We start from the raw sequence: 26,809 nt of genomic DNA on the forward strand, positions 1-26,809 counted from the left end.
GAAAGCGTTGTAGTGGGTCTCAGGCCAAAGTGCCCTTTCCACTGAAAATCACACAGTGAAAACAGACACATGCAATTTTTTTTTGTGTGTGCTTTTTTCTCTTTTTCTTTTCTGTGGGCTGGTGCACACCGAGTGGGTTTTTGGCGTTTTTGCAGCCGCTTGCGGCTGCGGATACGCTTGGTCAGTGTATCTCAATGGGGTGGTTCACACCAGAGCGGGAGGCGTTTTGCAGAAACCTCCCGGGGTGAGGCATATTTTGGATTGCGGAGGCGTTTCTGCCTCCAATGTAAAGTAGAGGAAAAACGCAACCGGCTCTGAAAAACGGCAGTTCAGAGTGGTTTTGCAGGCATTTTTGTTACAGAAGCTGTTCAGTAACAGCTTTACTGTAACAATATATGAAATCTACTACACCAAAAACGCTTCACAAAACAGCAAAACGCTAGCTGAAACGCTACAGAAAAATAAGAAAAAGCATTTCAAAATCTGCTAGCATTTTGCAGACCTGCTAGCGGGTTTTGGTGTGCACCAGGCCTGAGATTGTATGTATTTCAGTGCAAATTTGATAATTACAAATACACATTTTGTGTGCATTTTTGCATGGCTCCTTCTGAAATAATATGGCCTGCACATTTGTTAATGTAAATTATGACCCTTAATACTGAAACCATTGTATACCCCTCATGACCAAGAAAACCACAGGCTGTGTCATCTGGCATATGCCCCATAGATATTTTTACCCACGATACAGTGGGTTGCAAAAGTATTCGGCCCCCTTGAAGTTTTCCACATTTTTTCACATTACTTTCACAAACATGAATCAATTTTATTGGAATTCCACATGAAAGACCAACACAAAGTGGTGTACACATGAGAAGTGGAACAAAAATCATACAGGATTCCCCCCAAAAATTTTTTAAATAAAAAACTGCAAAGTGGTGTGTGCATAATTATTTGGCCCCCTTTGATCTGAGTGCAGTCAGTTGCCTATAGACATTGCCTGATGAGTGCTAATGACTAAATAGAGTCAAAGTCCAGATCTAAATCCAATCGAAAATCTGTGGCAAGATCTGAAAACTGCTGTTCACAAACGCTGTCCATCTAATCTGACTGAGCTGGAGTTTTTTTTTGCAAAGGATGGGCAAGGATTTTAGTCTCTAGATGTGCAAAGCTGGTAGAGACATACCCTAAAAGACTGGCAGCTGTAATTGCAGCAAAAGGTGGTTCTAGAAAGTATTGACTCAGGGGGCTGAATAATTACGCACACCCCACTTAGCAGTTATTTATTTGTAAAAATGTTTGGAATAATGTATGATTTTCGATCCACTTCTCACATGTACACCACTTTGTATTGGTCTTTCACGTGGAATTCCAATAAAATTGATGCATGTTTGTGGCAGTAATGTGACAAAATGTGGAAAACTTCAAGGGGGCCGAATACTTTTGCAACCCACTGTATATGGAATTTGAAGGAGCTAAAGGGGCTATGGCCCAATGTGAAACGTCAAAAGAAATAAACCCTTTGCACACAGAATCACAGCCTCACTGGATACTTGTTACTCAGATGCTGTCAGTTCAGGATACACCCACTTCCACTATAGCTAGTCAGAGGTACATAAAGCATGTAGTCACACAAGCCAGGCAGTGACAGGTGCACTTCAGGGAGAGACCTCTGTTTTCAGTAAATACTTGTATTGTGTTTGCTGTTGTAGAGATCAGCTGAAATTACTTTCTGGTGTGACTCATAATTTTCCGTTTGGCCATTTCGTGCTGTCTCAGCGTTTTTTCTGGAAGATTATATGTTGCCTGCTCTGGTGTCTGTCAGCGCAATAGGATATGAGAATTGCCATTGAAGTCAATGCTAACATATTTTCCAATGCAAACTCCTCAGAACTTTTAAAGCGATCCCGAGCCGAAGCTCAGGTACAAAATAAGATACTTACCTGAAGAGAGGGAAGCCTCAGGATCCTATTGAGGCTTCCCTCCGTGGTCCAGTGTTCCCTAACGTTAAATGCGGCCCCCCTCCACATCAGGGCCGTGTAGCTGCTATTGCAGCATGGCCGCGCAGGAGACACGTGAGCACGGCCGCGCATGGGCAGTAGCACCGAGCCTGCGGCCCCGGCTTACTGCGCATGTGGGTTTGGGCCTGCGCGGCAATGCTGCAAGAAAAGCTACGCAGCCCCCGATATGATAAGCAACAATGCCTTGTTGCCCATACTTGGGAGGCAACACTCAGGGACGGGGGACATCAGAGCAGGGAGGGAAAGCCTCAATAGGATCCTGAGGCTTCCCTCTCTCTAGTTAGAGGAACTCCAGCCTAAACAAACATACTATCATTAAGTTACATTAGTTATGTTAATTAAAATAGATAATATAATCTCTTACCCACCCTGTTTTAAAAGAACAGGCAAAGGTTTGTGATTTCATGAGGGCAGCCATCTTTTTGGTTGAAAGGAGGTGACTGGGAGCATGAGACACAGTTCCAACTGTCCTGTGTCCTTCCTGATCACCCCTCCCAGCTGCTAGGCAACGAGATCAGACATCCGATCATGCTTTGCACAGCATTAGGGGGAAAATGCCCAGGCAGTTTTCTTTGATGGGGCAGAGCTTACCTTCTAAGCAGCTAAAATTTAGGCTTGGGTATGAAAAACAAAGTTCTGATGCTGTGAACCTGTTAAAGATACACCAAGCCTTTTCAGTGCGGCCGAGTAGATTGTTGGTCTGGAGGTTCACTTTAAGTATCTCAATTTATACCCAAACTTCAATTCGGGTACTTTAAAGGACGCTGAACACAAAGTAAATGATCAGTAAGATAATTTCTGTAGTCCTATTCCTGGTACACACAGTGCTATATCCCAGCAGATTGACGCATCAGATCGCTAATTTCCAGCATGCCTGATCTTCTACCGATCGATTATGGTAACTAAAATACCTGGTTATTGTTTTATTCTTTTATCATATTCTAAAACTTCAACGCTTATTATTGTGAATAGTCTGGCAAACACAGTACTCTGAACGCACCACAAGTACCCCTTAGGTACCAGCCATCTAGTATCCGTGCTGCAGAGAACTCTGCTGCCCTCCAGTGTTTGGATGACCATTCTGACTTCTTTGTTTCCTTTGCTGTGACAGGATGTTGGGCGGCATGCAAGAGCACCACAAAGGTGCCCTCACCAAGCTACGGGTGACACTGTTACAAGAAATGGTGCCCGAAGAACTGATAGAACATCTGCTGGCTGAAAATGTCTTAACTCCGTTCATGAAGGAGCATATTGAGGTAAAAGACAAGCCATTGGTTGTTTCACTTCTTGAGGACCAGCGCAGCCCTTTATCACTTGTTTGATAACACCATAGTATAAACTGGCCTTTTAAGTTTAAAAACGGACCTGAACTCACAACTTCCTCTCTGCTCTAAAAGATAAGCAACAGCATAATAACCTTTAAAGAAAAACATTTCTTTGTTACAGCTTATACAAATCCTGCAATAAACCTGCAGTGTGTCTACTTCCTGCTTTCGTGGAAGCAGACATAGGTTTAACATCCTGCATTTACAAATTAGCTGCTCTGCTGAGGCAGCCAGCTGCCGCAGCTGAGAGATCAAATTACACTCGTGATTACTCATAGATAAGGGGGAATTAGACAGGCTAAACTAAATACGTACAGTGTGCATTTTTCTGTTTTCCTTCTGTCTTGTGCAAGAGTTCAAGTCCACTTTAACCACTTGCGTACCAGCAGTCTCTGGTGCCTTAAAGCGGAACTGTAGATACAAATGAAACGCATTGTTTCAATTACCTGGGGCTTCTGCAAGCCCCTAGCAGCTGTCCTGTCCCGCGCTGGTTCTCCACTAGCCTCCATTCTTCTGCCGCTGCTCCGTTCCGTATCTCGACTTGCAAGTCGAGGCCAGCGCAGCCCTGCCAAGCGTATCCTTTCTTTGCGTTCCCCTCTGCAATAGCGGGGAACGCGAAGAAAGGATACGCGTGGCCAGAGCCACGCAGGTGCAGTGGCTCGGCAGCGAAACCGAAAGTAGCTGGCGGTGGGAGAACGGAGGCTCGTCGATGAGAGGCACGGGACAGGACAGCTACTGGGGGCTTGGGGAAGCCCCAGGTAAGTGAAACAATGTGTTTAATTTGTATCTACAGTTCCGCTTTAAGGACTAGAGGCTGCTGGTACCACAAACCAGCTCCTACTGACGAATCTACGCACGGACCCGCCGCTCCCACTGTTTGCGGCAATGAGTGAGCGTTGGTAGCGGCGGGTCCGTATGAGCGCGGTAATTGAAATCTATGCCCTAGCAGGAATTGGCAGCCACAAGCGGCATAGATTTCAATTCCTGCGTTCCCGGAATTGGTAATGAGACATAACCAGAGTTTTGTGGGGGTTTTTGTTTTCCCCCCTAAAAGGGCGGTGCATGCCATTGTGGGTGCTGGGGTTAGGGGAACTATTCCAGGTACTGTAATTGCCCTTAGCCATCGAAAATCTTGATACGATCACGATTTTCACTGCTTTACAAGTGTGCCATGACAGGCTTTTACACTGGAAGCATTCTTTACCCTTCCTGGCAGTATGATTATTTCTGGATTTTAGGATCTAAAAGCGTTGCAGGGGTTTTCTTTTTTTTGCATGCTTTCAGACCCTAAAACTAGGACAAAATCATGCTGCTAAAGAGATCTGCAGCTGCCTTGCACTTACCTCCCTGAGATCCAGCACTGCAATTCTCCATCCCTCCTCAGGGTGGCGGTTTAACCCTGTAGTGAGATTTCCATCTATCATTATGACGTCTTGCAGCGATCTCACCAGAGGGATGCAGAGCCTCCGAGGCCAGGAAGAAGAATGGCTACTGGCATCTAGATCCCGGGGGAGGTGAGTTGAAACACCCGTTGTGTGCAGGCTCTGCCTACACCTAAAGGCGGTTACCACGAGTCAGGCTTGGGGTTACCGCTCTGAGCTGCGGTTTTCCGCCTCGAGCCTGACTCTGGGGTTACCACCAGGAAGGTTGAAGTGGACCTGAACTCTTGCACAGGACAGAAGGAAAACCTAGAGAAATGCACCCTGTATGTAGAGAGTTTAGCCTGTCTACTCCCCCCCCCCCCCCCCCATTTGTATCTGATCACAAGTTGTAATTTGCTCTCCCCCCTGCTCTTTTGAAAGGTTAACAATATGCCTGATTCCACGAAAGCAGGAAGTAGACACACTGCAGATTTATTTCAGGATTTGTATCATCTGTAACAGAGAAATGTTTTTCTTTTTAAAGGTTATTATGCTGTTGCGTTTCTTTTAGAGCAGAGGAAGTTCTGAGTTCAGGTCTGCTTTAAGCTAAAAGCTGGGTTGTCCTTTATATATGGAGTTTATCTGATCTCTCTTGTCCCCCTTATGACTGATGTACAGAATTAAAGACTAGCTTAGGTATTTGGTCTTTATTTATTTTATTCTTTCTCTGCTATTTTCAATGGCCATCAAACAGACCAAAGGTGTGACCTTCAGAAGAAACACGGCATTGCTGGATCTTCTCCCCCGCAGAGGTCCGCACGCCTTCTCTGCTTTCTGCACCGCCCTGCGCAAAACTGGACAGGAGCACCTGGCTGAGCTGCTGGACGAGCAAGTGAGGAATGCCAGACTGCAAGTAAGTGGTGTCTCCTGTATTGGTGGGGTCAGCTCAGAATGGTTTCCATGGACCCCTATTCCATTAACTTTTCTTTTAGGTGATATGCCTTTTAAAGAAAACCCATACTGAAAAAAAGTTCCCCTGGGAGTACTCACCTCAGTAGGGGGAAGCCTCCGGACCCTATCGAGGCTTCCCCCATCCTCCTGTGTCCCACGGCAGTCTCACTGCAGCCCGCGCAACACACAGGCGACAAATCCGACAGCCTGTGCAATATTTACCTTTTCTGGCTACAGCGGGGGCGCTGTTGCTGCTCTTCTGATGGAGATAGGCGAAAATAGCCGATCTCTGTCGGGTCCGCCCTGCTGCGCAGCCGCAGGAGACTTACGCCTGCACAGTAGACCGGCCCGACTGAGATCGGCTATTTTCGCCTATCTCCGTGGGAAGAGCAGATACTGCGCCTGCGCTGGAGCCAAAAGGTAAATATTTACATCACCGCTGCTCCGGGAGGATTTTCTCCGCCGCTGTGGGACACAGGAGGACGGGGGAAGCCTCAATAGGATCCGGAGGCTTCCCCCACCCGAGGTGAGTACCCCTAGGGGAGGTTTTTTCATTACAGATTTTCTTTAAAAAGGAACCTAAGGTGTGAGATCTATTGAAGCTGCCATATTTATTTCCTTTTTAACAATACCAGTTGCCTGGCTATCCTGCTAATCTTTCTGGTCAGTAGGGTTTAAATCGCACACAAAACAAACATGCAGCTAATCTTGTCAGAAACCTCTGATCTGCATGCTTGTTCAGTGTCTATGGCTTAAAGCAGTGGTCCTCAAACTAAGGCCTGCGGGCTGAATGCAGCCTACCAAGGCTTTTCCTCTGGCCCCCAAACATAAAATGTATAACTTATAGATGTGGCCCACTGCACCTTTAAATATTGGCTACCCGCATACAGAATAGCCGTACTGGCTTCACCCATCCATATGCTGTAGAAGTCAGTGAACAGTTATTCGCTGGCATCCAATCCAATTCTGCATCAGTTGACACTGCTGTCCAACTGGTTGTCAACTGGGTATGCTTCACTGTCTGGTGCACAGAGACGTTCTTCGGTCGCCACATGACTGGATGGCTGCTGCTGGGAGTTATCCCAAAGGTAGGATTGGGGGGATAAACACCTAGATTCAATGTGATGTTTTTCAACATCATTTTATGTATACTCCGGCCCCCCAGCCGTCTGAAGTATGTTGACCCCGCACTTGCCCGAAAAAGTTTGGAGACCTCTGGCTTAAAGAGGAACTGTAACGCCAAAACGGCCCCTGGGGGGTACTCACCTCGGGTGGGGGAAGCCTCAGGATCCTAATGAGGCTTCCCACGCCGTCCTGCGTCCCTCGGGGGTCTCGCTGTAGCCCTCCGTGCAGTCCGGGCAGCGGTGACGTCATTATTTACCTTCCTGGCTCCTGCGCAGGCGCTCTGATGCCTCTCGGCGCCGAAGTAGGCGGAAATACCCGATCGCCGTCGGGTCTGCTCTACTGCGCAGGCGCAAGTTTCCGGCGCCTGCGCAGTAGAGCGGACCCGACGGAGATCGGGTATTTCCGTCTATTTCCGTGCCGAAAGTCGCCACAGCGCCCCCGCTGGAGCCAGCAAAGGTAAATATTGAACTGACAGTCGGCACAGTCGCCGGCTGTTCGGAGGGCTGCGGCGAGACCCCCGTGGGACAGAGGACGGCGTGGGAAGCCTCATTAGGATCCGGAGGCTTCCCCCACCCGAGGTGAGTACCCCCCAGGGGAGGTTTTTGTTGTTACAGAGTCTCTTTCAGGGCTCGTTTCCACTATCGCGAATCTGCATGCGTCCAACGCATGCAGATCCGCACATGTAATACAAGTGGATGGGCCTGTTTCCACTGTAGCGTTGTTGAGGTGCGTTTTTTTCAGCGTGAAAAAAACGCACAAAAGAGCCAACGATTTCGCCTGCGTCGGGAATCCGTGCGAATCGCCGCTAATGTATTTAATAGTAAAAACGCATGCATTTGTTACATGCGTTTTTACCCGCGATTTCGCGTGCGATTTCGCACCTTTTTCAATTTTATTTAGCCCTGGCAGTGTCATGGTTAATTTCGCATGGCACCCTGCCATGCGAAATCGCAGGCGAAATCGCGGGTAAAAACGCATGTGGAAACGCATCCGCATGCGTTTTTACAAGCGTCGGAATGCGGCCGAAATCGCGTCGCAACAGTGGGAACGAGCCCTAAAGTATTAGAGGCAGATGATCCGCCGGAAAGCCAGGGAATGTGCATTATTTAAAAGGAAATAAACATGTCAGCCTCCATATCCCTCTCACTTTAGGTTCCCTTTCAGCCACCAGCAAGCAAGAACATACCTATTTTTTGGTTGTTTTGCAGTTGCAGAGTGCTGACAAGTTATTTGAAATGGAAGATGAAAAATTATCTCCTAGCAGAAAACTTAAAGTGCCCCTATATCTAGCGATGTATGGGCAGATTGGCCTAGAGTCACCTGCTCCCGGTCTCGCCTGCTGCTTCCCCGTGAGCACCGCCATCACATGCAGCCACCACACCGTAGCCGCGTGCAGCAAATGGCGCATGTGTGACATCACACGCACACGCCTGACGGTGACGAAGCAGTGAATGAGACTGGAAGCAGGTGAGATCTGAATGCATAAGGGAGGGGTACATTTTCATTTGGGGGGACAGTGGCCGGGGGTTTCCGACGCTGTTACCGCTACTCAGCCGATTAGCCTGAGATTTCCGAGCATGCTTGATTGATACATTTGACCAATTTGATTGAATTGTCGATTGCATATGCTGGTTTCGGGAACGATTTTCATCCGTTTCCGTTATCAAATTGGATGGTCGATCTGGCCACAACATTGATAGATGTGTGGCCGGCTGTAGGAGAAAAAGTGAATTGAATAAGGGCGATGTTCTTTGTTTGAATGCTGGGAAAGCACATCTGCATTACAGCACATCCCACTGTATGTATCAGAGTACTGCATCATTGTGAATGGCCCTCTATACACAATGCATGGCGTTTCACTGTCACCTTCTGGAGAATGAATGGAGGCCTTGCCCTTACAGGAACTGGTTTACAAGTATTTCAGTTCAAAGTCTAGTGAAAGTCTCCAGTGTGTTACTCTATGTGCAAGAACAGCAGGATAAGAAGAAGCAGCATTGTGACTGAACAGCATGATCTTCCCACTATGTACTGGGCCAGATCACTGTTCTTGAAACTGACAGACAGGCAAAAGACAACTTTTGACAATGCCTAAGAACACTATACCTATTGTTTTTAATCAACAAAAACATCCCTCACTTAACATGCCGTATAATGTGCTATGACCCTTTATCACATGTGTAGCTAGCTTGTCCTCCATATATCAGTCATCATGTCCTCAACAAACACAACCATCATGTTCCTCGTAAAAAAAATGTAGCCAACACCCTCTCCATTTAACAAGTTGATCGTGACCAACAACACTAACAAGTGCAGTTATTATCCTCCCCATATAACAAGTGCAGACATCATGCTTGCCATTTAGCAGGTGCAGCTGTCATGCTCGCCATAGAACAGGTGAAGCCATCATGTTCGCTATATAACAATTGCAGCCGTCATCCTCCCCATATAACAGGTGCAGATGTCATCCTCATGAAACAGGTGCAGCCATCATCCACTCCATATAACAGGTGCAGCCATCACGCTCCCCATGTAACAGGTGCCACTATAATCCTCCCATGCAGCCGGCATTCTCGCCATATAACAGGTGCAGATGGTATGCTTCTACATAACCCGTGCAGCCATCATGGTCTCTATGTAACAGGTACTGCCATCATGCTTCCCATATAATAGGTTCAGCTGGCATGCTCCATATATACCAGGTGCAGCCGTCATGCTCCCCACATAGCAGATGCAGCCGTCATGCTCCCCACATAGCAGATGCAGCCGTCATGCTCCCCACATAGCAGATGCAGCCAGCATGCTCCCCACATAGCAGATGCAGCCATCATGCACCCCACATAGCAGATGCAGCCATCATGCTCCCCACATAGCAGATGCAGCTATCATGCGCTATAATAGGTGCAGCTGGCATGATCGCCATATAACAGTTGTAGCCATCATCCTCCCATGCAGCTGGCATGCTTCCCATATAACAGGTGCGGCTATCATGCTCCCCATATGCCAAATGCAGCCATCATGCTCCCCATATAACAAGTGCAGCTATCATTGTGTTCCTTTGCATCCTTAACTAAAATAACAATCCTGTATGTTGGCTAGTAAGCTCACCTAAGTTGTGGTCAGAATCCCCGGATAGCTCATGGTGACCCAGAACCACTAGGAATGTAAGGGATGCAAAGCTTTGCGCTTTATTGCAGACAGTCATTAATCTGGGCGTGTCGTGCAGCATCCTTTGTTCTCTGGCCACAGAGATGTATTTATGAAATTAGGCCAGGGTCCCTCTTTGATGCTCTGAGCTGCCTAAACCCGTCTGTGTGATCCGCCAGATGGAGAGCAGCAGTGTTGTCTCAGCTCTTTGTCTTACTAATGGCTGTACACATAATGGTTCCTTTGTTTGCAGAAGGCTTCTCTCGTGGCAGGTTCCACCCAGACCTGCATGCCTTTCCTCCACTGAGACAACAGTAAAATATAATCTGAATATAATGTGTTGTGTCTGCCAACTCCCCTCCCCCGCCTTGTTAGCACAGGAAGTGCTGCAGTAGTTTATCCAGTTCCTGTGTTACTTTAGCGTGAAATAACCGGTGTGGCCGGAGCATTAGTGACAGGGCCACCAGTGTCCCAGGGGGTTTCTGCCGAGCATCACTGTGCTAGCATGCATGAGCCAGGAGCAGAGCTGCTCCTTTATGTGGTAATGCCAATGAAACTCAAAATTGTGACAGCAGAGATTGTTCAGTGTAATTTATAAGTGTTACTTTTGGGACTGCGTTTTCAAACGTAATAATCTGTTGTTTTGGCTGTGTTCTCCTGCAGCTGTACGCTTATCTGTACAGATTCAGATTCAAGACCTCTGCTCCTTGCTGACTAGCTGTTCAGAAAGTGAGGTCTTGATATTCCACTTCCTGTGAACTCCTAAGTGTATAACAGGCTGTGTTAGCATAGTGGGTGACACAAGCTTCTGCCCATCTCGTGTGCATAGAATTGAATATAGATGAGGTGGGCGACATCTTTGCTGCTAAAGAAACAAATGTGCAAACTAAGGCTCCACCTTTGTACCTGCCTTTGCCAGCACCTCCAGCCACATGTTCAGCTGTAAGGCTGCTTTCAAAGTTGGACGTTGTGGTCTGACGTTACAGCAGCCTGTAACGCAGACCAACTCACAGCAATGACAAATCAATGGGCTGTTCACAGTGCCCACGTTGCGTTAGAGTATAACACTGCACGCTAAATGAAAGTGCAGCATGCTGTGCGTTTATACTCTTATTTCGCCGCGTTAGACTGTTTGCACATGCGCCGTTTTCGTCCGATAGTATGCGTCAAAAAGTATGCATCACGGACGCATAACGCGGCTCTTTATAACGTCCAACTTCAAAGCTCACGTGCGTTGCGTTGGGGGCACGTTATGCGACCTTAACGTCGCATCTAACGCAACGTCTTAGTGGGAAAGAGTCCTAAAGCTAGGAAATGGAGTCTGGCATTGAGAACTTGTTCACACCGGGGAACTTTTCAGGAGTGTTTCAGCGCTTTGCTGATCTCCCGCAATCAGCAGAGCGCTGCAGCTGTGTATCCCACGGGACCTCACTGAAGCGTTAGCAAATTGTATAAATCTTAAAGTGGCCACACATGATACAATAAAATGATGCGGATTTATTTATTTATTTTTACGGAAGTTCAATAAATATGATTGGATCTCCTGAAAATATCGAAAGCTTTTTTTTCCATTCAACTGAAAAATCCGATTGGATTTCCGTTTTTTTTTTTTTTTTAATCGATCCGGAATGCTGGAAATTTTTCTTCAATTTTTCTAAAGATTGTATGGTGTGTGTTAGATTGTCAATTTATTAATATACACACCCTAGCAATTTTCTCAGTTTCCAATCATTTTTATCATAATTGGAGGAAAAATTAAACGTGTGGTATATTGGTCAGATTTTTGAAATGTTACTATCAGTCAGAAAAATGTATTGCAATTCTTCAATTGAACAGATATTTAAAAAAATTGTATGGTGTGTGGTCACCTTTAAATGCGCTGTATGCAGCATTTGGGCCCTGAACGGGAATCGCAAAACACTATCGGTGGGAAATGTCCGAAGATTTGTAATGCAAAATCACGTTTTGCGATCTGAATGTGAACCAGACCTGAGAGTCATGTGATCTTGTCCAACCCATTAGCTATATTGCTGTCCCAGGCACATTTCTCCCATGAGAAGGCATTCTCCTATTCTCATTACCTCAATACCTCTATGCATGGGCACATTTACTTATCATGATTGCTGTTAGAATTTGTTTAGTAGGCTATACAAATCAATGGAAAGGAGTTTTAGTGTTTAGTTATAACAGGATAGTGGCGGCAAGGCTTAATTATATGCAGCTGCTTAAAGTCTCGGGCTTCATGTGGACTTCCTGGTTTAGAATCCCAACTAACGCCTCTCCTGCCCGTATCCCTCCTCCATCTGCCCCAGACACTCCCACCCAGCACTGATTAAACCTGCTCAGCTCCCTGATGACCTCATCGCTGGCCTGTGCAACATTACCAAGGCAGGCGTCTGTCAGGTGGGGAGGGCATTGCTAGCTGAATGACTCCATCACTGGATTTAAAAAAAATTATTATTGCAAAACAAAGCCAATCATTCCACGGGGTTCTTTTTTTCTCTGCCTGAAAGAGTTAAATATCAGGTATGTAAGTGTCTGACTCAGTCCTGACTCAGACAGGAAGTGACTACAGTGTGACCCTCACTGATAAGAAATTCCAACTATAAAACACTTTCCTAGCAGAAAATGGCTTCTGCGAGCAAGAAAGAGATAAAAGGGGGAATTTCTTATCAGTGAGGGTCACACTGTAGTCACTTCCTGTCAAGACTGAGTCAGCCACTTACATACCTGATATTTAACTCTTTCAGGCAGAGAAAGAAATAAAGGAACACAGCATAGTTATTTGTTGGCTAGGCACTGTACATACACATGTCTGCAGTGTTCTCCCCAGAATTTCTAACCAGCCGGGTGGCATGAAAAAGTAGCCGGGTGGGGAAGTAAGGTCACGTTGGGTGGAGTTGAAGGGTGATGCTGGGTGCCACTACTAGGTAGGGAGGGGCAGGGTGGATCGTGTTGGGTGCTACTTGGTAGGGACGAGTGTAGGTGGATCATGCTGGGTGCTTTCGAATGAGGAAGTGGGTAAGGAGGAATCACACTGGGAACTACTGATGGGGAGTTACACTGGATGATTTTGCATGCACACAAGCTTGTTGCTTGTCTATGTGCTAAACAGCATGCAGGGGCGTAGCAATAGGGGGTGCAGAGGTAGCGACTGCATCGGGGCCCTTTGGCCAGAGGGGCTCTCCCTTATCTACATTATTACCTCTCTATTGGTCCTGTGCTCATAATAATCATTTCTATAGATGCTGTGAATAGTAGTAATCACTAACAAACTGTTTCCCAGCCTCTTCTTGCACCTCTGACACTGTAGTTGCCATTGGCAGGTTTTAGCATGCCGTATCAATTGTTATGTCTAGAGTGCTTGGGGGGCCCCATGTAAAAACTTGCATCGGGGCCCACAGCTCCTTAGCTACGCCACTGACAGCATGTACTACAGAGGGGAGGGGGGGGGGGGGGACAAAGGACTGGGAAAGAAAAAACACGGAGGAAAGTGTGTGAGAGACAAAAGTAAAGGTGTGAGAGGGAGAGACAGACTAAGGGCCCGTTTCCACTAGGGCGGTTTCGCCGGCGATTTGGCAGAGTTTCCCCGCACATCATTCGCACGGGGAAACTCTGGCATAGGGGATGACGGCGCCGCGGCGGAATCACTTGCGGGAGCGATTCGCCCGGAACCCCCCGCAGATTTCGCCACGGAGGCTGCGAATCCCATAGCCGTGCATGTCACGGCTCATGGGATTCGCCTGCGATCCCGCCCACCGGCTCAGTGCGGTGTGCGTCTGCGAGACGCACGCCGCACTAGTGGAAACGGGCCCTTAAGAAGAAAAAAATATGTATACCAGTGTGGAAAAGAAAGGAGGGGGGGGGGGGGGGAGGCAATAACAAAAAAAAAAAAAAAACAACAACAATGTGTGGGTCAGAGAGGAGAGGATTGCAGCACTACCATCTAAATATGAATGTAATACAAGAATGCAGCACTCTCACAGCTCTTACTTGCACAGCACACTGCAGGAGGTCTGCAGACAGGTTTACATCAATGCAACATCTCTGAGCAGAGCAGTTGGGGGAAGGACAGCAATATAGTAGTTGTAAAAATGTCTGTCTCCTCTCCTCCCAGCAAAGTGCATCTGAAAGGGGGGCATGCCATAGAGGTGACGCTACACCAGGCACAGCAGCAGAGGCAGCTAATGGCTATCAGTCACCACCTTACCAGGGATTAACAGATAACCATCTGCCCTGCAATGCTGTCTCCCCGGCATGAGCGAGCGCTGCTCCACACTTCCCTGTGCTATGACTTCTGACCTGCGAGGCTGGAGGTGAGGCTGGAACACATTCTGGGAACTTTGCTTCGATGTGAAGACTGGCTGGAGGAGGAGTGCCCGTGGTCTGCACTAGTCACGCAGATCGGGATTCACTAGCTACAGCTCCTTTGAAGTTCCCGCAGTGCCTGTAACTTCAGTTACCAGACTCTCCCCGCCCCTCTACATCACGGAGATGCAGGAGCTGAGAGGAGAGCAGAGATAGTGTGACAGCGGCGGGCTCCAATAACACAGCCGCTGCTCACTGCATTGAATGTGGAGGAAGAAAATCTGATGCACGCTGTAACCACAGGCGGGCGGGAAGCTGAGACCAGCCGGGCGCTCCGCCCGGGTAATAGGCTCTGGGGAGAACACTATCTCATCATGTCACATGTCAGTTCAGGTATCCTTTAACATCCACTAGTGTGGATGTGTCCCAGCCTTCCGCAAGTCTTTGGATTAGTCCAGATATTGCACAGAGCAGAAGCCCTTGTTGCTCATTTTCAACTTATTATTCTTGGAGAAAGATGCTAATTGTAAGGTAAAATGGAAGTGCTAAAGGGGGTGTGGCTAATCAAACAGCCAAATCAATGAACCCTTTGCATACTCTTATGTAAATATTCACTGCAGACCAACCATTCAGGAGCCACTACTATTCCCTACAGCTAAGTTAAAAGATGAAATTTAAGTTTGCAAAAAATTGCATTAATATGCGAAGTCACATACGCCACACAGAGGCTCCCGTGAATTAGTATGTGTCCGAACTCTGACCCTGTAACATGCAGCATGCAAGCATACAGTGCATCAGCCTATCACATGATAATGAGCACATGTCCTTATGTCCTCTCTTGGGCCAGATAGTGCTTTGGACTAAACTCAAAGGATGTTACAATATACATCCATACACACCACACATACAACAGCGTGAGCTGTGTATATGCTGACAGTATGACAAGGGTTCATTGATTTTGCCACGTTTGTGTCTTGAAATGAGGTACAGTCATTGTATTATTCACCACGCTGCAGGTGCTCTTTAATAACACGCAATTATGACTCGTGCTGCACTGATTTATGTTGTTTATTTTTTTAATGAAAGTGAAATTTCACTACTCTCAGGGAATTGGCATCCATATAGTTGGTGTTGTAGTTAGTGTTTGGTGCAGTGTGATTGGCTGTCGAGAGCACAGACAGTCCAGCAGCATACTGCCTCTGCCAGCCCCTGTGCAGTAATCGTGCTACGCTCCATCCATGTGCAGTAGTTAGTGTTTGGTGCAGTGTGATTGGCTGTCGAGAGCACAGACAGCCCAGCAGCATACTGCCTCTGCCAGCCCCTGTGCAGTAATCGTGCTACGCTCCATCCATGTGCAGTAGTTAGTGTTTGGTGCAGTGTGATTGGCTGTCGAGAGCACAGACAGTCCAGCAGCGTACAGCCTCTGCCAGCCCCTGTGCAGTAATAGTACTATGCTTCATCCATGTGCAGTAGTTAGTGTTTGGTGCAGTGTGATTGGCTGTCGAGAGCACAGACAGTCCAACAGCATACTGCCTCTGCCAGCCCCTGTGCAGTAATCGTGCTACGCTCCATCCATGTGCAGTAGTTAGTGTTTGGTGCAGTGTGATTGGCTGTCGAGAGCACAGACAGTCCAGCAGCGTACAGCCTCTGCCAGCCCCTGTGCAGTTATAGCGCTACACTTCATCCATATACAGTAGTTAGTGTTTGGTGCAGTGTGATTGGCTGTCGAGAGCACAGACAGTCCAGCAGCATACTGCCTCTGCCAGACCCTGTGCAGTAATAGTGCTACACTTTATCCATATACAGTAGTTGGTGTTGTGGTGTTAGGAAGGTTTGGTTTGTTGTGATTGGCTGTTGGGAGCACAGACAATCCTGCAGCATACAGCCTCTGCCAGCCCCTGTGCAGTAATAGCGCTACACTTCATCCATATACAGTAGTTCGTGTTGTAGTTTGGGTTTAGTTTGTTGTGATTGGCTGTTGGGAGCACAGACAGTCCAGCAGCGTATTGCCTGTTCCAGCCCCTGTGCAGTAATAGTGCTGCACTTCAGTGACTGCGTGTTATCACTTCTGGTAAATATTTCTCCTGTTCTCTTGGTTACAGGAAACGCATGTGCCATTGTCTGTGCAGGAAAGCTCTCCACGAGGACGAACGTTCCGGCGAGGTGAGGCTGTGGCACTACCCTCTGCACTATTTACTGATCACTTACTCAGCTCTGTTCATAAAGCACAACTCTAGGCAGCTGTTAAAGTGAACCTGAAATGAAAATAAACGTATGAGATTAATTCTATGTGTAGTATGCATGATAAATACAACATTAGTACCATGGAAATGGGTCTCCTATTTTTATTTTCATTTTAATGGCTTAATTGTGCAAGATTGCATCAGACTGTCAGTTGCTGTTTAGAATCCACACTCTGCCTTCTTAAAGGGAACCTTAACTGAGAGGGATATGGATGCTTCCTTTTAAAGAGAACCCGAGGTGTGTTTACAGAAAGTTATCTGCATACAGAGGCTGGATCTGCCTATACAGCCCAGCCTCTGTTGCTATCCCAAACCCCCCTAAGATCCCCCTGCACTGTGCAATCCCTCACAAATCACAGCCGTGCTGTGGGGCTGTGTTTACATCTGTAGTGTCAGTCTCAGCTGCTCCCCCGCCTCCTGCATAGCTCCGGTCCCTGCCCCCGTCCCTTCCCTCCAATCAGCAGGGAGGGAAGGGATGCAGGCGGGGACTGGAGTTCTGCAGGAGGCGTGGAGAGCAGCAGACTGACACTATAGAGATAAACACAGCCAGCTCTGACAAGCTGTTTGTCAGCAGCGTGGCTGTGATTTATGAGGGATTGCAGGGGGACCTTAGGGGGGTTTGGGATAGCAACAGAGGCTGGGCTGTATAGGCAGATCCAGCCTCTGTATTTTCATAAAAAAAAATGTACATATAAAAAAAAAATACATAAATAGTTACCTTAGGGAATTAACTTTTTTGGAATATGTATGTAAAGAGAGTGTATTACTATTACTTTATAAATTTAGGGATGGACGCAAAACTGAAAAAAATGCACCTTTATTTCCAAATAAAATATTGGCGCCATACATTGTACTAGGGACAAATTTTAAACGTGCAATAACCGGGACAAATGGGCGAATCAAGTGTGTGGGTTTTAATTACGTTAGCTATAGTACAAACTACAATGGCTGATAACTGAGAAAGAATTAATTTTTTTCATCTTTTTTCTTATTTTTTTTCCTGTTAAAACACTTTTAGAATAAAATAATTCTTAGCAAAAAGTACCCGCCAAAGAAAGCCTATTTGGTGGCGAAAAAACAAGAAATAGTAATAAAGTTATAGACAAATGAATGGAAGGAGCACTGACAGGTGAAAATTGCTCTGTTTTTTTTTTTAAGGGAAAAACCCTTCCAGGTAAAGTGGTTAAACAATACCAGTTGCTGTCAGTCCTGGTGATCTCTTTGGCTGCAGTAGTGGCTGAATCACACACCTGAAACAAGCATGCAGCTAATCTAGTCTGGCTTAAAGCAGTAGGATCAGCCATACTATGCCAGGGAAAAAAACATATATAAGTAGATAAATACTTGATCTACTTACATAACACATGTATTATACTGTCCAAGTTTTGATTTCAGTGAATGTTATATAGTAAATTACGAGAATTCTGTTCCTGGTGGGGGCCATGTCTTTTGCCCACAGTTAAGGCTAACTCGTGATGTCGGTTCTGCCCATTACTTTTTTCTTGTCTCCTCCAATCGCTGAGTCACCTCAGCCTTGCTTTTAAACACAAGTGAGTAGGGGATTAGGTTTCAGATAAGCAGCTGGCAGGGAAATAAAGGGAAGAGGAGGAATATATTATAGATAAAAATAACCCCCAGAATGCAATTCTTTGGCACCGACTACTAAAGGGCCAGTGCTCTTTAACTATGTGATAACTCCAAATCATAACAGCAGAAAAAGTTTTGATTACAGGCTTAGCATCTTTATCACTTAATACAATCAGACCAGTTGCTATTGAAATTAGATTTTTATGGTGACAATACCGCTTTAAGTCAGAGCACCTGATCTGCATGCTTGTTCAGGGTGTGTGGCTAAAAGTATTAGAGACACAGGATCAGCAGTAGAGTCTGGCAACTGGTATTATTTTAAAAGGAAAAATCCATATCCTTCTTAGTTTAGGTTCCCTCTAAAGTGAACCTAAATGGAAAGGAAAAAAAAATGAGTTTAACTTACCTGGGGATTCTACCAGCCCCCTGCAGCTGCTCTGTGTCCACCCCGTCACTAGGGGATCCTCAAGTCCCCTGCAGCACCCCTCTTTCTTCTGGATGCATGACCCTAGTCTGTGCGCCTCCTTATTGTGCTTCTGTGAACTTTCCTCTGTTGACCGTTCGTGTTCTATATCCAGATTATCAAGAAGGCTATGAGATGAGCATAGATGACGGGGATGGACCAGGAAGCGTGGCCCTCACCAGCGTGAACTTTTACCTCTCCCATCACAAACAGGTGAACACATCTTTGTATCTACTGGATTTGGGGAGAAATTGGGAAACCTCCTTTCTGTTCATTGGCTGGCTTAAAGAGAACCCGAGGTGGGTTCCAAGAATCCTATTAGCACACAGAGGCTGGGTCTGCATATAATGCCCAGCCTCTGTTGCTATATTATCTCTCCCCAGGCCCTCCCTGCACTCTGCTGTGCCCCCCAAAGTAAACCGCCGTGCTAATGACAAGCAGCGTGTCACTATCAGGCTGTTTACATGTACCCTGTCACTTTCCGCCACTCCCCCGCCTCCTCCATATCACCGCCCGCGTCCCTTCCCTCCAATCAGAGGGGAGGGAAGGGACGCGGGTGGGGAGCAGCGACAAAGAGCAGGCGGGAGGAGCGGCGAGAGTAACTGTGTACATGTAAACACCCTGCTGGCGGCACTCCATGAGATCCAATGCAACTCTTTGGCCATCGATCTGCTGCCAGCAGCAGATCGACCTAGATTTTCCATCCTGTCAGATCAAATCGATCGAAATCGGCCGCAAATCGATCAGTCGGCTGCTTTGATAGAATCGGTTTGCGATCGATTCTATAGAATCGATTGATCGCTGAAATCGACCAGTGTATGGGCCCCTTTAGGTTTTCTCGCTTTTTGATTCTCAGCCCTAGGTATACTACAGCCATTCTGTACACTAAAAGAGTGTTAAGCGAGAATAAAACTCGCTTCAGCTCTTATATTCAGCAGGGGCATGTGTGCCCCTGCTAAAACGCCGCTATCCCGCGGCTGAACGGGGGTCCTTTACCTCTCAAATCTCCTCTGTGGTGCCCGGGGATCTCTTCCTGGTGAGGCAGGGCTAATGGCCGCAGCCCTGCCTCACGCGCGTCTATCAGCGCGTATCTCTGCCTCTCCCCCGCCCCTCTCAGTCTTCCATCGCTGAGAGGGGCAGGGGAGAGGCGGCGATGCGCCGCTGAGAGGCAGGGCAGCAGCCATTAGCCCTGCCTCCAGCAGCAGCAAAATCTATGACCAAGTTGGTCATAGATATTGCAAGGGGGGATTTGGGGGGTAAGGGACCCCCGTTCAGCTAGAGGGATATAAGCTCTGAAGCGAGTTTTATTCTCGCTTCAGAGTCTCTTTAAACCTTATTTGGCAAATAAACAGGATGTTAATGGGGAAAATGTGAATTTTAGGGGGGAACAAAACAGACTCCTACTAGTAATTAAATGTTTCCCCATTACTCCTCCTTGATCCAGATTGAACTGCTGTGGTGACCCAACCCCTCCTCCAATGATTCTTGATCCTAGTGACCTTAGTTTGACGTGTGTTCAGGTCCCCTCCTCATTTCCTGCATGGATGTTATAAGTGGTTGGCCAGGCCAAATCTTTTTGTAAGTTTGCTTTGTCCCTAAGTGCCTTTGGCCTTTCCTCCCACTTCCCTCTCTATAGCCAGTACATTCTTCTATGACTAGCCTATCTGTGCCTTGAGGTGCGTACACACATGCGACTATAGTCGTTTGAAACTATCGTTCCCCGATCGTTTCAAACGACGATCGTTTTAAAAAAAGCAACCAACGATCATTAAGTCTAACGACGGACGAGCTAGATCGTTAAAAACTAACGATCTAGCTTGGCGGATTTTTATCAACGACGATCGTTTGCAAAAGTAGTACATCGTTGGAAACGGTCGTTCGTACTAGGCTTGACATGCGCATTTCGCTATTTCTCCATGGAACTTCTCATTTTTATGCGCAAGCGCAATAGTTGCTTTACGTGATGTAACGTTCGTTCTAACGATCAGATCGTTTCACACATTTTAAAACTAACTTTACTCAGGTCGTTCTTTCATCAATTAAAAGTTTGTTGGTCGTTTACAACGAACGATCGTTGTCGCATGTGTGTACGTAGCATTGGAGATCACTGCCTGCACCCTATAGACATTGAGGTACCATGACAACTGCTAGGACAGTGGTGAACTTCATGAAGCTGGCCCCCCTACAATCAGCACAATCATGTTTGGTTAGTGCTATGTGTGCCCATTTGTGCTGCAAAAATTAGGATTTGTGCAGCTTTCATTTTGTAAATAGCACTTATTTTTCCTCAGACAATAACATTGCCCAGCCCCGTACAACAACCTACAGACATGAAACAGGTAAGGTTGGGTAGTACTGTGGTTTGTGCATATTTGTGCTGCAAAAATTATCATTCTATCTTTTTCTATCCTTTTTACAGATTTTTGAGATATTCAAGTTTTTCTAATGTTTCAATGGGGCTGATTGAATGTTTGCCTTATACAACAACTTGAATATCTCAAAAACTATTTAATCGAGCACAAATGCCAACAACTCTGTTGGTGGCAATAGAAGGGGGGGCAGATTCATTTGTGTGCTTAGTTGTACGGCCCTGCAGCAAGCCGGTAAAGCTGCAATGGCCTAAATTGTAAGAAATGGCCTGGTCACTAGAGGGGTGTAAGCCAGTGGTCCTCAAGCTGCTAATGCTGCATTAAGTGTTTGGAATTGAACTCTTCCTTGTTCTACCTCTCTAGGCCTATATTATGAGGTCCCGGCCTCGTGGTCTTGCCCTGATCATCAGCAATATTGAGTTCTCTACCCCTGAATTGGATTACCGGCAAGGAGGGGAGGTTGATTTGATTGCCCTGAAACAGCTGTTTACTCATCTGAACTATCGGCCTATCGTCTGCTGCAATAAAACTGGTGAGGTAAGGAACTGATTTCATGTGTATCGGGGAAAAGCCCTATTGTCTGGACAGCTTCTGGCCATTTAGCATAAAGGATTGCAGCAAAATCACTTTTCAATTGCTGTATAAATTCAGTTTGTATTGCTTTTACTATTAAACCTGTAGAAATCAGTGTGGAAATTACAATTGTTGCACAAATCTCTTACATTAAACTTAGGCTACTTACACACCAAGACGTTGCGTTTTAGGGAACGTTATGGTTGCATAACCTGCCCCTAACTAACGCAACGTATGGTGGTGTTGAAGTTGGACGTCAGATTGAGCTCCATTATGCAGCTCTCAAAGCAGCTGCTCCAGGTTAGTGATAGGAAGTCCGGATCTTTTTAAGGATTCGGATCATTTTAATCGGATCATTGAAAAGATCCGGATCTTTGAACCAAATAATTTGAATCATTTTACTAGGGAAGCACACTGGGTGAAATGACTAGCAGGACAGGACTTTCCCTGCACTGTACATTCTGTATGTTCCTGTTTCTTCCAGACAGACATCCACTGTGAACCGAATCTTTCATTGTGATGATCCGGATGATTCGACTCACAAAAAAGATTCGGATCAAATGAATGATTCGTTCATGATCCGGACAACACTACAGGCCTACCACGAGTCTCTGCAGTGCAGTAAATATTAATTAGCCATGTGGCTGGCTGCAGAGGAGGGGGAGACCTTCTCCTCCAACATTACTGAGCATGTGCAAGCAGTCTAATGCTGCTTAGCCCAGTATAACGTACAGCATGCAGCACTTTGTTTAAACGTGCTGCGTTACTATGTAACGCAACGTGAGCACTATGAACAGCACAATTGGTTTTACAGTGCTGTGAGTTAGGCTGCGTTACTGGCTGCTGTAACGTGGGACTTTAACGTCCCACTGTGAAACCAGCCTTAACCACTTGAGGACCTAGCCTTTACCCCCCCTTAAGGACCAGCGCTGTATTTTCAGATCTGTGCTGGGTGGGCTCTACAGCCCCCAGCACAGATCAGCTGGCATGCAGAGCGATCAGATCGCCCCCCTTTTTTCCCCCCTAGGGGGATGATGTGCTGGGGGGGTCTGATCGCTTCTGCATGCTGTGGGTGTTGCAGGGGGGGGGGGGCACCTCAAAGCCCCCCTCCGCGGCGAAATTCCCCCCTCCCTCTCCTACCTGCTACCCCTCAGGTGATCGGGGCTGCACAGGACGCTATCCGTCCTGTGCAGCCAGTGACAGGCTGTCCCATGTCACATAGCGGCGATCCCCGGCCGCTGATTGGCCGGGGATCGCCGATCTGCCTTACGGCGCTGCTGCGCAGCAGCGCCGTACAATGTAAACAAAGCGGTTTATTTCCGCTTGTGGTTACATTTAGCCTGCGAGCCGCGATCGGCGGCCCGCAGGCTATTCACGGAGCCCCCCGCCGTGAATTGACAGGAAGCAGCCGCTCGCGCGAGCGGCTGCTTCCTGATTAATTAGCCTGCAGCCGGCGACGCAATACTGCGTCGCTGGTCCTGCAGCTGCCACTTTGCCGACGCGCGTTATGAGTGCGCGGTCGGCAAGTGGTTAAAATGTGTTCAAAATGCCAGAAAAACAGCCAAAATTGCACTTTATAGTGCGTCTCCTATAGAAGATTATATCTAGCGGATACAGTAGATAAAGATAAATCGAGATTGTGTAAGTTGTTACGAATGTGACTTTGTTGTATGTTGCATTTCAGTTATTGTATAGAAGGTGTACAATATGAACAGTGACATTAGACGAGGTGTCTTTGGTTTGCTGTGTGTTGTTGCTGCAGGCCCTGGTCTCACATTACACTGAATCTGGAATGAATGAATAAATGTCATAGTTAGCATGTTACCTGCAGCTGTTGGTCTCTGGTTACAGGAAATGACTTCAGAACTGGAGCACTTCTCAGCACTACAGGAGCACTCCAACCTGGACTCGGCCATCATAGCCATCTTGTCTCATGGAGTGGACGGTGCTGTGTATGGAACTGATGGGACACAGGTTCAGGTAGGAGCATCCAGCCTTGTCACTGCTCAATCATGCAGCTTTAAAAAGAACCCGAGGCCAGATAAAACTCTGCATCCTCCAGAGGCTTGCCATGTCCTCCTTTCAAACACAGGGGCTGCCTGGGACCCTCCTGAAGACCACAAGAATCTACGCCGCATCTTTGGCTCTCTATCTCGGATGAGGCGTAGATTCTACACCACGGCCTTCCGCAGTCCCAAGTAGGGCTGCACGGTTTTTCGGTTTAAAACCGAAACCGCGGTTCGTGGCAAGACGATCTGCTGATCGTCAGTACCATCGGGTTTTCGGTCCGCTGTTTAATACTTTGCTTCTGGCCCCGCTGTGCGCGGATTGGTCAGAAGCAGTGAATATGTATGAGTGTTAATGAGCGGGGGGGGTCGGATCCACTCCAGCGAGCGGCCGGGCACATACAGCATTACCAATCACTGGCTAGCGATGGAATGACGGCAGTGGTAGGCGGAGCTGTACAGAGCATACAGCTCCGCCTACCGCTGCCGTCATTCCATCGCTAGCCAGTGATTGGTAATGCTGTATGTGCCTGGCCGCTCGCTGGAGTGGATCCGCCCCCCTCCGCGCACAGCGGGGCCAGAAGCAAAGTATTACAGACAGCGGACCGGGCAGTGCGGACCCCCCCCCCCCCCCCAGCATTTGAAAAAAATCGGGGAAAAATCAAAATTGCAATTTCTGAGAGAAAAATCGCTATTTCGTTTTCTCCCTAAAATCGTGCAGCCCTAGTCCCGGTGTGGAGCCGAGCTTCCTCCTATGGGTAAGGAGCTTCCGCCAGCTTCCTCCAGGCTGATCGCTCCCTCGCCGTCCTTCTGCGCCGCCTGGATTCTCCGCAATTCACCATGGAAAGTCCTTCAGTCGGGGACAGCTGATGCAGGTGCAGTCCGACCGCTCGCGCTCCCCCATCGTGCTCCCGTTGCACATGGCCGGGCCGCGCATTTGCAGTACTCCTCAGACCAAAGGACTTTTCGGGGGTGAATTGCAGAGGTTCCAGGCGGTACAGGATGATGGCAAGGGAGCGATCAGCCTTGATGGGATTTTAGGAAGACCCAGCCATGCAAATTGAGGGCGGAGTTAATACTCTCCCTCTGTGTGTGTCGCTGAGCCTTTCAGAGCTCATACAGCAGGATTTTAAGGATACCAGAGGTGAATAGACCTGTTGAAAAGTGTGGCCACAGGCATGTATGGACAACCATCCTCATGCTATTTGTTCCCCCTGTTTACTGCCACCCCCCTCTGTTTGCTTGTAAAGAACCTTGTTAGTGTGTGCAAACTGGCCAAGTCTCACGCTACTGTGCATGCGCACGATGTTAAGACTTATAGACATGCATGCGCAGAACGCTCCTGACTACAGGAGCGTGATTAAGGAGGCACTCCGCTGGGCCAGCTCATGTGCAGTAGGGCGTGACTTGGCCAACTTGCTCGCACTAGTGGGGACTTTTACAGACTAATAGAGGAGGACAGCAGTGAATGGAGGGAGCAGAAAGCAAGAGGACTCCTTCCCACACATGCCTGTGGTCATTATTAACAGGTTAGCTCACCTCGGGTATCCTTCAAGCTCCGTACACATGCTAGATAAATCTCTGCCAAGCCAGCTGATAATAAACACTTGTGCCAAGATACCCAGTGTGTGTACAGCAGCCCTCGGCCCCTCTCGGCCACTTGTTCAGTGATCTGACTGGCAGATAGCTTGCCTGCAGGCTACCGACACATCTGCCCGGCATCTGCCCTGCAATGTCGGGTTGCTGAACTCTGCCAAGCGGCATACCTTGTACTGATTTACTGGATTTTGAAAGAATCATAGCTGGCTGAATAATGAGGCACTGGTGTTACATAATGATTAGCAAGTTAAACAGATCTCCTGGGCCCATCCAAGTTCATCTCTACCATCTACAGTTGTGTTATACATATTTTCTAAATTATAATAATAAATAGCAGCCTTTTTTTCAGCTGCATGATGACAAATATAAAATATTTTACATTTATTGTAGGAACTCTTCCCTTCCTTTCATATTGTCGGGACAGAATCCGGCAGACTGGTGGAGGAGATAAAAAACAAAAACATAACACAGGCTGCTACTGATGATGTCACAGGGGAGGTGATCTCAGCTTGTGTGAGATTTCACATAGACGACGCCCCTGTGAGGGAGGGTAGCTGATGACACACACTTATGATCTAAAACCTCCTACTAAGCTCAAACGTAATGGCTGCCACGTGTATAACCCTAATTATGAAAAAAGAATGGTGAAAAGTATGCACTGAAATGATCATAGGCTTGAAAGAGTGTTTATTTATCTTTGTATGTGTCAGAGTGGTGCAACTAAATATTTTGAATTAAAAAAAAGTTTGGTTTGGGTCTGCTTTAATGTGTACTGTATACATGTGTATTACTGCGCCTGGTAAAAGCTTCTTCTCTGCAGTTGCAGGAAATCTTCACCAAACTGGACAATGCGCACTGCCAGCGGCTGCAGAACAAGCCAAAAATGTTCTTTATTCAGGCCTGCCGGGGCGGTGAGTGCCGGTCACACGTTCTGCACCTCTTACCTTCACTGTCCATGTAAAGTGTCATCATACCCCTGGGCTCCCCCCACCATCTCTCTCTCTCTCTCTCTCTCTCTCTCTCTCTCTCTCTCTCTCTCTCTCTCTCTCTCTCTCTGAGCTGCCTCTCCTTATTGGCTGAGGGTTTTTCTGCTCAAAGCTTTTTCCATTCCTCAAAGAGAACCCGAGGTGGTTTGTAAGAATGATATCCGCATACAGAGGCTGTGTCTGTCTATACAGCCCAGCCTCTGTTGCTATGTAGTGTCCCCCCAGGCCCCCCCTGCGCTCTGCTATGCCCCCATAAATCACAGTCGCGCTGTCGACACGTAGCGTGTCGCAGCGGGCTGTGTTTACCTCTGTAGTGTCACTCTCGTGGCTCCCCCCGCCTCCTGCATTGCTCTGGTCCCCACCCGCGTCCCTTCCCTCCAATCAGCGGGGAGGGAAGGGACATGGGCAGGGACCGGAGCCATGTAGGAGGCGGGGGGAGCGGCAAGAGTGACACTACATAGGTAAACACAGCCGCTGCGTGTCGACAGCGCGGCTGTGATTTATGGGGGCAGAGCGCGGGGGGGGGGGGGGGGGCCTGGGGGGACACTACATAGCAACAGAGGCTTGGCTGTAGAGGCAGAAACCGCCTCTGTGTGCGGATATAATTATTAGAAAACACCTCGGGTTCTCTTTAAAGGAATTATCAGGCAAAAAAAATTAGTTTCACTTACCTGGGGCTTCTACCAGCCCCATGCAGCCATCCTGTGCCCTCGTAGTCACTCACTGCTGCTCCAGTCTAGTCTAATTCCCT

General features: G+C 47.5%; 1 protein-coding gene across 2 annotated transcripts in view; it reads left to right on the forward strand.

The window, feature by feature from the left end:
- Nucleotides 1-26,809, forward strand: part of CASP2 (caspase 2) — a 61,538-nt gene that overhangs the window by 22,347 nt on the left and 12,382 nt on the right. For both annotated transcript variants that reach the window (XM_068257879.1, XM_068257880.1), the window contains exons 2-8: nucleotides 3,130-3,274; nucleotides 5,459-5,617; nucleotides 16,335-16,395; nucleotides 18,641-18,738; nucleotides 21,258-21,431; nucleotides 23,319-23,447; nucleotides 25,893-25,983. In XM_068257879.1, the coding sequence (XP_068113980.1) occupies nucleotides 3,131-3,274; nucleotides 5,459-5,617; nucleotides 16,335-16,395; nucleotides 18,641-18,738; nucleotides 21,258-21,431; nucleotides 23,319-23,447; nucleotides 25,893-25,983 (856 nt within the window). In that variant the 5' untranslated portion in view covers nucleotide 3,130. The remainder of the gene's footprint in view (nucleotides 1-3,129; nucleotides 3,275-5,458; nucleotides 5,618-16,334; nucleotides 16,396-18,640; nucleotides 18,739-21,257; nucleotides 21,432-23,318; nucleotides 23,448-25,892; nucleotides 25,984-26,809) is intronic.

The sequence above is a fragment of the Hyperolius riggenbachi genome, chromosome 10 (assembly GCF_040937935.1).
Source record: "Hyperolius riggenbachi isolate aHypRig1 chromosome 10, aHypRig1.pri, whole genome shotgun sequence".
NCBI classification, from domain to species: domain Eukaryota; kingdom Metazoa; phylum Chordata; class Amphibia; order Anura; family Hyperoliidae; genus Hyperolius; species Hyperolius riggenbachi.